This window comes from Meriones unguiculatus, chromosome 17, assembly GCF_030254825.1.
Source record: "Meriones unguiculatus strain TT.TT164.6M chromosome 17, Bangor_MerUng_6.1, whole genome shotgun sequence".
NCBI classification, from domain to species: domain Eukaryota; kingdom Metazoa; phylum Chordata; class Mammalia; order Rodentia; family Muridae; genus Meriones; species Meriones unguiculatus.
The window spans coordinates 10,091,899-10,104,545 of NC_083364.1; the positions used below are offsets into that span (position 1 = coordinate 10,091,899).

The 12,647-nt window shown below is 46.4% G+C and overlaps 1 protein-coding gene across 2 annotated transcripts in view; it reads right to left on the reverse strand.

Annotated features, from left to right (window-relative positions):
- Positions 1-12,647, reverse strand: part of Ppm1h (protein phosphatase, Mg2+/Mn2+ dependent 1H) — a 253,956-nt gene that overhangs the window by 35,466 nt on the left and 205,843 nt on the right. For both annotated transcript variants that reach the window (XM_021636507.2, XM_060371003.1), the window contains exons 7-8: positions 8,379-8,442; positions 3,993-4,100 (exon numbers count right to left, since the gene is read on the reverse strand). In XM_021636507.2, coding sequence (XP_021492182.1) covers positions 3,993-4,100; positions 8,379-8,442 — 172 coding nt within the window. The remainder of the gene's footprint in view (positions 1-3,992; positions 4,101-8,378; positions 8,443-12,647) is intronic.

The window sequence follows — 12,647 nt, forward strand, 5'->3', positions numbered from 1 at the left end:
TTTACACAATTCTGTCTGGCCTGGGTTTATGTACACACAGAGGCCATTACTGTCGTTCCCAATTACCCTCCCTACCACACCATCATCTTCAGTGGAGTCTAAGGCCAACAGTATTTCTCTGAGAAACCCTGGCAGCTGAGGTACTAAGACCAAGGGATCCTGTGTGTGCTCACGACAGAGGCGCCCTTGACAGAGCCCCTTGAGCCAGTGCGTGGCGAGTCACTCTGAGCCTGAGTGCACATATTTCTTGACCTCAGCTCTCACCACAGAGACCCTGTAATCAGATGTGTGTGTGTTAGAAGTGCCAGTTTGCTACTTGACAGCTGTACAACCTTGGGGTGCTCTCTTATTTTCTTGAGTCTCAGTGGCCAGTGTACAGGATAGGTACAATAACTGTGTTGACCTCAGAGCTCTGTTAGGAAGGAGATGCTGCCTGTAGAATCCTAAGTATGCTGGATGGGGCACAGGGAGACATTCTGACAGTACAAAGTTTCGGGAAAACAGGAGAAACACATTTCGGACACCTAATCTCAGCATGACGGCTGCAGCCAACAATCAGCCCCACAGATTCCTACTCTGAGAGCCTTTTCAGAGTGTTTTCTCAGGCTAAGACAGCACAATAGCCAGAAGTTCTATGGAGCTGGACCGCAGTGACCATCCTTCAAGCCACCCTGAGCCATGATGCTGCCCTGGATGTAAAAACATGTCTGCATGTGTGCATGGGGAGAGAGGCTGAGGAGGATTCTTTAATGCTGCCTGAAAGAGCAAAAATGCTTAATTAGTGTTTCCTGAGCGTCTGCAGGGAGGCTTCTGTAAAGGGCAGGTGAGGGAACCATTTAACATGCTAGATGAATGCTCCCTACCCCTACCCCCGGGGAGAACGCACAGTTTTATGAGCCCAGTTACAGACCCTGTACGCAGTGCGGTTCAAAGGAAATGAGTTCAGGGTTCAGAATTTATTACTTTCCTCTGGGGAGAAGCAGTTTTAGCTGTAATTCCTGCTCCTAATATCGGCCAGCATGGAGGGATTAGGAACTCCAGGGGGGCTTTGGACACTGTCCGGCTGTGGTCCTTACGATGCAGAACTGCTCAGAAAGAAGACGCCTGCAGGTTCTGCATGTGGACCCTCCACACTTCTTACCAGGCTAACTTCACGGGCCCAATGGTCACTAGGCATCTCCATGCCAGAGCCAACTCTGCTACTCTCCAAAGGAATTATCCTGGTTTAGAGCTCTGCCTAGGAGCTGGGTCTGGACGGCTGTTTGTGCCCATGCAGGATAATGGAGTGGGCACGTGGTGTGAAGGTCAAACAGCAGGCTTGAACGTCACTTGTAGCCTTGTATAAGAGGAAAGTTGGGCCCATCAAAGCTCCTCTCTACAGTTCAGATGTGTGGGTGTGGAGATGGGCTGCCTACCAGAAAAGCTCAGCTCCTCTCCCAGGTTTTGTTGAGGTGGCTCTGCTGTCAATTCCAGGAGCACTCTCACAAAGCCTGGTTATGCAAACAGTCATTCTGCGGACACCAGACATATGCCTTCCCATATAATTAAACACGTCCTTTTTGGGGGCTACTATGAGTGAATTTGTATTTCCCATAATGAAAATGAGCTAGAGTGAGCAGGGTACAGGGTCACACCTATAGTTTTGCCGCTTGGGAAGACAAGACTGGAGGATTGTGGATTTGAAATCGACCTGGGCAACACAAGATCCTGTCTCAAGTTCCCTTCCCCATCCCATACTAGGCATGTGTGTGTGTGTGTGTATGTATGTATGTATGTATGCATGCATGTATGTATGTATGTATGCATGTATGTGTGTATGTATGTATGCATGCATGCATGTATGTATGTATGTGTGCGCGCATGCGCACATCACTCCCACATATGTGTGCGTCTCAGTGGTAGAGCATGCAATGAACTGCCACCTCCAATATGTAACTTTCCCCTAATCCCAGCACCTACTCTTGGGCAGAACGTGCATCTGGGGCTACAGTTACACATTCTGGACGTTTCCGGTATTCACACGGGGCTTTAACAGCTCAGTTTGTTTTTCACAGTATGACAAGCAAGTATAGTGTCTGACTTGCTCTTCTCTGCCACGGAAATTAAGAAGTAAAGTTCTCCCCCAACCTCTTCTGCCGCTAGAAGGGTGACACTGTTTTAACCAATGTGATTGAAGTGAGGAACTGAAGGGATGGAGCCTGTTTTCGCACTTTTTCCTCCTTATTTGTGGGAGGAACCTGTGAGGCCCCACCCTTACCGGAAGAGCTCTTGGCAGCTGATGGCTGCCGGGGGAGGGAAAGCCGTTTTGCTCTAGGGGTATGGTCTCCAGGATGCTGTTCATCCTTGTGGATGGGCACCCCTGCAGATATGGGCAACATTAACTAGTTGAAAAAATGGAAAGAAAGAAAAGAGGAGGGCATGAAATGAAGAGGGGGACATAGTGTAGGAAGGGGACCTGGGGGGAATTGAGGGTAAATGATTAAAATATATTGTGTACATGTATGAAATTCTCAGAGAATATATTTTTTGAAAAGAAAAAAAACCAAACCAAACCAAACCAAAAACAAAGCCTGAACTCAAAAAAAAAACAAAAACCCATACAAAAACAAAAACAAAACAAAAACAAAGAAAACCTAAAATGCTTGGAGCAATTGCCTCCACCCAGTAACCACTGAGAGAAAAGCCAGAGAAATGCAAAGATGTGGGCCCAGAACAAAGTCCAGCCTTCTTACTGTGCAAGAAAAATCCATCTCTAAACCATTAGTCCACCTGGGTTCTTTAATTTTTTTCTCCAGCACGGTCTCACTATGTAGTCTTGCTAGCCTCAAACTAACGATATAGACCAGGCTGGCCTCAAACTCAGAGACCCACTTGCCTTTGCCTCCCAAGTGCTGGCATTAAAGGTGGGCACCAGTATGCCCCACTCCATTTGTTCTTTGAGACAGTCTCCCCATGTCGTCCTGACTGGCTGAGAGCTTGCCTGTGGGCCAGGCTGACTCGAACATTCTGTGGCCTCCATGCTTCCGCCTAAGTGCTAGGATCACACGCGCGTCACTTACTGTTAGATTTTCATTATTACTACACTTTTCTTTAACACGGAAACAAAAATCTTTTCTAAATAATACACATGAAAGCCAACATACAACCTCATAGTATTTCCAGTACTGTAGGAAATATTGCGTGATTTTAACAGACAAAATGACAGATATATTTTTAACTTAAATACACCAAACAACATTTGAATGACACAAGTTCTCTGGTTAAATAAAACCAAGTGAGAGGTGATACATAGGTGAATAGCTGAGTTACAAGACATTGAGCAGAAATGACTCAGAAATTCTTCCCTGTGTGTATGAAGAGTAGACAAAAATAACACTTCTGTTTAAGGGACAGAAATCAGGATGTCCCCTTAGGACAATGGTTCTCAATCTTCCCAATGCTGAGACTCTTTAATACAGTTGCCCATATTGTGGTGATTCTCAACCATAAAATCATTTTCGCTTCTATTTCATAACTGTAATCTTGCTAGTTATGAATCACGATGCAGATATTTGGGGAGACAGAGGTTTGCCAAAGAGATTGCGACCCACAGGTTGAGAACCACCTGCTTAGGTGCTACATTTGAGCTAACCCACAGGGAGAACTGGTTGCTGTGGATGAGGAGCAGGGAATTCTTGGCAGGACTGGGTGTAAACAGGCGTGAGAAACTGAAGGTCATGTGCAGTAACTGAATTCACTTGGTTTGTGCAGGGGAACAAAGATCTGATTAGAAAGCTATATCAAATGGCAGGCCTGGAATGGCAATTGGGGGAGTCGTTGAAGGAGGCGATGAGGGTATGAATCCAGGAAGTCAAGGGAGAACAGGGTGGCACGAGAGATGTGAGTTCATGTAAGCCACGCTGCCGACTGTGCGGATGTGTGAAAGGTCAGGGAAAGAATAATGCACAAAATATTTTATCATACTAAACATAAACAAAAACATCACAATGTACCTCTGGAGCTGAAGACAGGAATGGTTTTATGTAGATGTTGGAGTCATGAACCTTCAGGTCGTGGTCCCCGAGTCCCCTTGTTACGCCAATAGTTGCCATTACCCGGGCCTAGGAGTATAAGCAGAGAGTTATCAGAAACATACACAGTGACAGCATCCTGTCCCAGTTCCTCTTGCTATCTTCCCATGCTGTTGGCTGTTAAGGGTGGCGATTAGTATCATTAAGGAAGGGCTCACCAAACTACCACTAGGGCTGACTGGGCTGCTGCTCTCTGTCCTAGCTTTGTTGTGTAAAGCCCAGAGAGAAGGGTGCTGAAACAGATTAAGTGTTATCAGTTCATGCTAAGTCAGGAGCATCCACCCATCATCCATCCCTCCCTCCCTCCATCTATCCATCCATCCCCTCCCTCCCTCCCTCCATCCATCCATCCACCATCCCTCCATCTATCCCTCTCTCCCTCCATCTATCCCTTTCTCCCTCCCTCCATCTATCCCCTCCCTCCCTCTATCCACTCACCATCCCTCCATCTATCCCCCCTCCCTCCTCCATCTATCCCTCCCTCCATCTATCCATCATCCCCTCTCTCCTTCCCTCCCTCCATCCACCCACCATCCCTCCATCCCTCCCTCCCTCCCTCCCTCCCTCCCTCCCTCCCTCCATCTACCAATTATCTCTCCATCCCTCTAACCCCTCCCTCCATCCAACCATCCACCTACCATCCCTCCATCCATCCCCTCCATCCTTCTATCCATCCCTCCCTCCACCTATCCATCCCCTCCATCTATCCACCCATCCACCCACTATCCATCCATCCCTCCCTCCCTCCCTTCTTCCCTCCCTCCCTCCCTTCATCCATCCTTCCAAACACACTCACTCTATAAGTCTTTGCTGGAAACTAGCTATGTCCTTAGCAATATCAGGGGCCATAACAAAAGAAACCATTTTGGCAGTTCTTGCCTTTGCAAATCTCAATATTAAGTGCTATAGCTACAGTAAATAAGTCTTTAGCTACCTCATGATGTGCCTCAATATTCACAGAAATTCCCTCTAGGTGGAAAGGAACAAAAAGTCACTAATACATCTATGCACAGGCTTCTGGGTTGTAGTCTCACACTTTTTCTAAACTTGGTTTTAGTGGTTTATGGAATTAACACATTGCATTAATATCTACACAGCCAGCTTCTAGATATTGCATTAATATCTACACCTACTATGTGCACACACCATGTAGGAGAGATACAAGCTTCATCTCTACTATGAAGAAACTTGGCAAAGGAGGCAAGAGTCACATATCTAACTAATATATAATAAAGTGTGCATCAGTTCTGGAAGGCTCATAAACAATGGAATATGTAAATTTAGAGGAAACAAAAATTTGATTCCCAGAACCCACACAATGGAGGAAAAGATCTGAGCCCCAAAAGTTGTCCCTGACTTCCACACAAGCATTGCGGCTCATAAATAAAAGTAAAAAAGAAAAGAAAAAACACATCAAAATCCAACATAGTATCATCATCCTTGTCCGTCTGAAGCCCTGTGGGTTTGAGAGAGTTTCAAGTTAGAAGGCAGACAGCGTCTATAGTACTGTCAAAATGAGACCATGACACTTTTTGTGGCTCAGCTTGAAACAGGATTTCACACTGAGGCTCAGGTTGGCCTTCAGCTCCCTACAATCCTCCTGCTTCAGTCTTCTGAAAGCTGTGATTACAGACTTGAGCCACCATGCTCTGTCTCTTTCTCTCTGTGCGTGCGTGTGTGTGTGTGTGTGTGTGTGTGTGGTGTGTAATCGGAAGATACTCTGCAAGAATCAGTCCTTTCCTTCCCCCATGTGAGTCCCAGGGATCAAACCCAGGTCATCAGGCTTGGTGGTAAGTGACATTATCCACTGAGTCATCTCAATGGCCCCTGTGCCACATTTAAGGCCCAGATTCAAAGGGTATAAAAATATAGACCTGGGATGTGAAGCCCAGGGACCTGTGGCCAGACAGACTTCAGGAGCCCTCTCTCCTGGGCTGGGGGGCTGGGCAGATCTTGTTCTAACCAAGCAGTGGTCAGCTTGAAATGGGGACATTCTGAGTCCCCCATGGCCCTTTTGTCTTCTTGCAACAGCAGCTTGTCTGGCTGGGAAAATCACAAGCCTGTGTTTCAGACCAAAGAAAGCAAAGCCATCGGAGGGAACCGAACTTGTTTCCACACATTGAGGTGTCACCCAGAGGGCACCCAGAAGAAAGTAACAACCTTGAAAACACACTGACCTGCCTGTAGAAGTTTGCAAAGAGGAAAAGGAAAAATGAAAACCTTTCGGGACTCCAAGAAACCCAGGGCAACTCAGATCGGGATGGTGTGCCACCTTCCTCCAGGGTGAGGGAAGACTTAGGGTGGCTTTGCACAGCAACAGCTACGGGCAGACCTTGCCAGCTGCTTCCCACGGGGCCGCCCTCCTCAGCGAGCTGTGGCTTCCAGCACAAGCTCTGCCCCTCATTAGAGCGCAGCTAGGGCTGCTGGGAGAGGAGCAGCACCCCTTTCTGAAGTTGTAACCACTGGTAGATCTCTTCCGCTCTAGTGGGGGGGGGATGGCCTCCCACCATGAACATAAGGGCAGGGCTACCTGGATACTTTCAAGTGGGTTATCAAAGGCATGAGGCTGGGAGAGGGTATGCTGACAATCGGTGGGGAGAGACCGATATCCTGTTTCATTGTATACGCGTAGGAAATTCTTAAAAAGAAAAAAAGATGTAAACAGCAGCAATAAAAGCAACAATCTCACTGCTGATCACCTTCTAAAAAAGACAGCAGTCCAGTTTCCTGCCCAGGAGAGTCCAGTGACTGTAAGTGAACAGTGAACTTGGTACTTACATATGCACCAAGGCACGGAGACAGTCCTGGGCCAATCGGGAGACCTTGCTGATATTCTTGTGAGTCATGCTTCTTGATAAAGACTATCTAATGCTGACAAAGCATTCACCTGAAAAAATCTTGCTCATGTGGCCACGCTGTGCACTTCTAATTGAAACTCTTAGCTCTGAACTGCAGTAAGTTGTGTGAAGAGAAGGATTCGAAGGTATCTGGTTTAACTGAGCATAGTTTCTGAGCTTTCATGTCATTTCTGAGCTTTCATGTCATCTCTGTTGCTAGCCTCTCAACCTCCTCCAAATCAGCTAACAGATCTCAATGCTACAGTCTTCGTTGAGTTCAGTTGTGGGGTCGGGGAGCTGTAGGATGGGGGTGGGGAGGGAGCTGGCCGGGAGTAAGAATGGGGTTGAGATGTGTCCAAACCCTGGGGATCTCATTCTGAGATCTGAAGAAGTAGGACCTCTCCCTCCCTGCCATGGGCCTGCACCCTGTACCCCTCCACACTCCTAGACCCCTCCACCACCACCACCACTCCCACCCCTATCCCTGGGCCCTTTAGGAGGTCACATAGCACATAGCTGAGTTAAATGTCCTCTCTCCTTATAAGTTCATGTCCAGCTGCACCTGGAATTCGTCCTCATGCAAATGAGGCATCTCCAGAACCCTGGCCCCAGCCAATGATGTACAATTAGCCCTAAAGCCCCTACCCACCCCTAAATGTTTAAGCAGACTTTGTTCTCCCAGTAAACAAGCTGTCTCACTGAAGCCTGTCTCCAGAGAGTCTTTCCTGTGGCTCATGGCTGCTTGAGGTCTCTTTTACCCCCAGCCATTCTGCCCTTGCTTCTTTCCCTCTCCGCAGCCACCAGCCAGGTTGTGGGCCTCCTGGGAGAGGGAAAAGAAGCCCGAATGGAATTCAGCTGTATTTTTTAGCGTTTGATTCTGACTAGGACACCGGACCCAATGATGGTTCTGCTATCTCAGTCCGGGTTCTTGATCCTGTAGTGTAATTGCAATGATGCTCTGGAGTCCCTTCGTTGGGGCAAGCAGAAAAGCTAGTTTGTAAGGTCTGAACTTCAATGGTGGATGAAGAACACTGGGTGAGAACAGAAAGCTGGCGTCCCACACTGGATGCTGTACTTTGCTGTGTGGTTCTGCCTGGGCTGTTCTAATCTTGGAGTCCCAGCTGCCTTGTTTACCAAACAGAGGTGACACAGCCAGCTGGACCTGCCTCTGAGCTTCCTGTCATCTATAAAATAAGATGATGTATGTGGCAGAGGTCGTGTTTAAACCTGTGAAGAGTGACTCAAATAGACAGGGAAAGGGATGCTACTTTCACAAAGCTGACTTTCATCTTCTGTGCTTGCCCACGCCCCTCACAGCCTTCCACTCTCTGGACCCTCAGACAGGTGACTGATGGATGTGTTCAAGTTGCCAAGGCTATAAAATCCCAAACGGCTAATTGAAGAAAACAGACTGCCACAGGCTATGCAGAGCACAGCACCTCCTCTCACTCCAGGATGAACTTGAGCCTACCTTCTTGCCTTCTCCATATATAAGGGGAAACTTCAAGTCATCATCCTCAATGGTTTTGTATGCCCTGTAGGGGGATAAACAACATTTTCAAACAGGTTTGTACTCAATAAGTGACCCTCTGCCCTGACACGGGCTCCTAGGAACCTCATTTCCTAGGGATTCCATCCAATCACCACATTGTCTTTCTTTGTTTATATAGTCATTCTCCATTCTCCATCCAGAATTGTATGAATGAGTGTGTGTGTGTGTGTGTGAACTGTGGTAAGCCAGGGAATGTCAAGACTTTGTATTCTTAAAAAGGAGAAAGAAGCTTATCATTAAGGAGAGGGGAGACGGAATTCTGCTCCTAGCGCCGTTTCTCCTTTTCTGCTTTTCGATAGATATCGAGGTGATCCGGCCACAGGGCTCTTCTTGCAGTCTGCAATTGTGATAAACGTTGGTGCTCAGGGGTAAATGGAGTGTGCAACTCCTCCCACAGCCAGCTCTCACCTTCAGGGGCCGCTTACATCAAACATCTTCTATTGGGATGATTGTGGGTAGATGATGCAGTACTCATCTGACCTTAGGATGAGAGTCAAGGCTGGCAGAAAACTGTTTCACAAGAGCTCTCAGAGGGCGCTCACCACACAGAAATCTGCTTTATGGGATTATGCCAGACATGGCTGTCAAGATGTCGCTGCCAGCAAATGAAGCCATGAGTCCCAACTCTACCCATAAACAAGTTATAAAACAAGCAGGCCTAGCAGCTGTGTCCCTTGGCCAAAGCAGATCTACCTCTCTGCTTCTGTCTTCCTCATCTATGAAGTGAGGATGATCCACATGCTACAAGGGGCTCAGCGCATTGCCCCTGCTAATTAAGGACCCAATTAAGGGAGCTCTTAGTAGTGTTTAGCAGCAGTTAATTTTTGGTGTAACACTTCCCTTTTCTGCAAAATGGGGGGATATTAGTACTTAGTCACCAGTCCAGAATGAGTGTGTGCTGGGAGCTTCAGGACTTCCTTAATCAGAAAGGTCATAAAGTTACTAGGAAGAAGTACAAATAGGGCAGGAGAGGTATAGAATGCACGGAGAAACCTGTTTATCAAATAGCTTCTGAGACCTATACTTCAGGCAATTAGAAAGTGAAGGTAAAATCAAATTCCTGGATGCTCTTGATATATAAAAGTGTGCAACCCGAATTAAAAAGCATTAAGAATAAAGTATGACAACACCTGATAAACATGCCATGATGGAATGCATCTGCAGTATGCTATTCTAAAAATTAAGGGTTTTTGTTCTGTTTTGTTTTAAAGTATGCATCCTCAAGATGAAAAGCAAGTATGCCCTGTTGCCCAAGAAACCATTTGCACACGCCTTCAAATGGGTAGAGAATGGGTGATATTTTTGCCATCAAATCCACTCAGGTTCAAGTTTAGCATGGAGTAAGTGGATGTATTCTCTGGACCTCAGTATCTTCATCAATCAATCAAGGCAAGTCAACAATGATGTACAGAGAACTCAGCATTCAGTGCTCAGAAAGGCTTCTGCATGTGAGCCCAGAGTAACCCAGAAATCAAATTTTCAGTAAAAGAACCATAGTTATTTCCTTCCCTTAAGCCTATCAAATAAACACAAAGAGGAAATTAGCCACTTTGGTGTTTAACATACTCACATGAACCATTTTAAACACTGTGGTACACGAGCCACTTGGGTGAACAAATAAAGCTATTATTAGAATCTAGCTCTGGCTTAGGGACCAACTGTGTTGAGTGGTTCTCAACTTCGGCTATATAATGAACCACCTGCAAGGGCTTTATGACATCCTGAGTCCCAGCCAACATCACAGAGCAATGAAAGCAGAGTCTCCGGGAGAGACTTGGGCATCAGGTGTTCTGTTTTTAAATCTTTCCAGTATCTTGATGTACAGCCATATTTGACTCTTTCGTAGAGCAAGCATCAGCAAGCTTGTACTGGAGCTGAGTTAAGCAATAACTTTCTCATCAGTTTGGCTATTGAGAGAGGAGACTGCATGGATTCAAGGAGGGGAAGGAAATGGGCTGAAAATGGCTCTCAAATGAGCATGAGCAGACATTCAAGATGCTGTGTGGGTGAGGAGACAGTTTTAGAGAGGCGATGTGGTTAAGAGTCACATGCAGGGAATGGCTGGGCTGGAGAATCCAGCACAGGAGTTTGGAACTGGAAAGGAGGTAGAGGGCAACAGATCTAGACTTAAGGGCAGGACAGTACTCTGTAGGAATCAGCTATGAGACTCAACAAGCTTGGGAAGGCAGAGAGAAAACTGTTCTAACTCCACCATTAAGCTCAGGCTGTCACATCCTCTCAGGATAGAGAGGACAAAAATCCATGTTACACAGCTCAGAAAGACAGACACACTGCCTTTGGAGTTGCTATTCCCATACCAAAGCAACTTCAATATTTCATGTTCTCTTTTGACTTATTAATTCACCCTTAGAACAAAGAAATCAACATAGAAATAAGGACTAGGGAGGTAGCTCAGTTGGTAGGGAGATTGCATGAAGCCCTGAAGCACAGCTGCAATGCCAGCAGCCAGCTGGGAGGCAGGAGCAGACAGAAGTTCAAAGGGAGAGTAAGGCCGTCCTTGGACATGCAGTGTATTCCCAGCCAGCCCAGGCTTCAAGAGACCCTATTTCAAAATGAATAAGAACACATATGATGACCTTGGGAAAAGAAGGAGTTACTCTGTTCTCACTGGTGTTAGTTTTCAGTAAGACACAAACCCTTCCTCCTCCCCCAGTGACAAACAAGGGTAACCATTGTACTGAGAGAACACACAGCAACCCTTTCCCACTCATTCTTTCTGGGCACCAACTAGAGTTCGTTATGTAAGTGGACTTCCCTGTATGGACAGAAAATCTTGAATAATAACAAAAATACTTGGGACTAGAGGTGTTGCTTAGTGGGAAAGTGCACACTCAGCATGAGTGATGCCTGGGTGTGAATCTCAGCAGCAAAAACCAAACAACAAACACAAAAACCTTCAAGAATTAAAAAATGGAAACCATATGGGAGTCTATATAGATTTAGGGCTAAGAATAATTCCAGCAGATATAATTTGCTGGGACAGATACTGAACTTGATAGTTAGGTATGGTTTCTAAAACACTTTTGGAGACTCCATCTTACAGATGGGGAAACAGGGTCAGGGAGATTAACTTACTTTCCCGAGGTGTCACACATCAAGTGAATGACCCTATACCAGAAAACACTCCAAAGAAGGAGGCCGTTGGCGCTAACCTTCTGGCCAGTGAGCCTGAAATGAGACCACTCTGAGCAGGTAGCCAGCAAATGCTTGATGAGGAAAAGATAACTTCTGGCAAGTGAGGGCAGAACACTTTTTGAGTGTCAAGAGAATAAACCCATTGCCTGGCAACCACTGAAATCTGCAGGGGGGAAGGGGGTGGGGTAAATAGTGGAAGTCCGCACACTTGTGTCTGATCCCTGGTCACTTCATCTGTAGCCACAAAAGGCCACTCATCCCTGCCTTTCAGAGGACAGAAACCTCAGACCTGCTGGGTAGGTAAGCGCCTCCTCCTGGTCTGGCCCACTCCCAAGGCCTAGTGTAGTCCTTCAGCACCCTCATTCAGACTATTGCATTCATGCTTCCAGTTTGTCCACAGCTCCCCTCTTCCTCACCTGGTGGGGCCGGGGGCTTGAGAGGATAGAGGAGGAAGTAGGAATTTGAGAGTACCAAGACGAAGACGACGAGGTTGTTTGCATCTGCTGTTATAACCAAGAACACATGGCCATAGGACTAATTCCCTTATTCCAAATTCTAAGATTTGGAAAATTCTGTTTAAGCCATCAGATTACTCCCACAGGCTGTATAATAATATAACTGAACAGATATTATAGACAGCAAAACTAAAGGGCATATGAAAAACTGTTAGATCACTTTTACACTGGGTCAACACCTTTATGAATATTCACGAGATGCAAAATGAACGCATTGCTGTTGGCTTTCCCTACCTTAGAAGCATTACCCTCAGATAAGTTTAAGCAGTAGTTTCAGGTCAGGCATGGTGGCAAACTCCTTTAATCCCAGCAATCCACAGGCAGGAGCAGATAGATCTCTGTAACTGCAAGGCTAGCCTGGTCTACATATTGAGTTTCAGGACAGCCAGGACTACATAGAGAAACCCTGTCTCAAAAAAACAAAACAAACAAACAAAATCTCAAACAACCTTCCATGTTGGAGAGCTCTGAGGACATCTGGAATGAGCTATTTCAGCTTCCGCTTCCCTAATCTTTC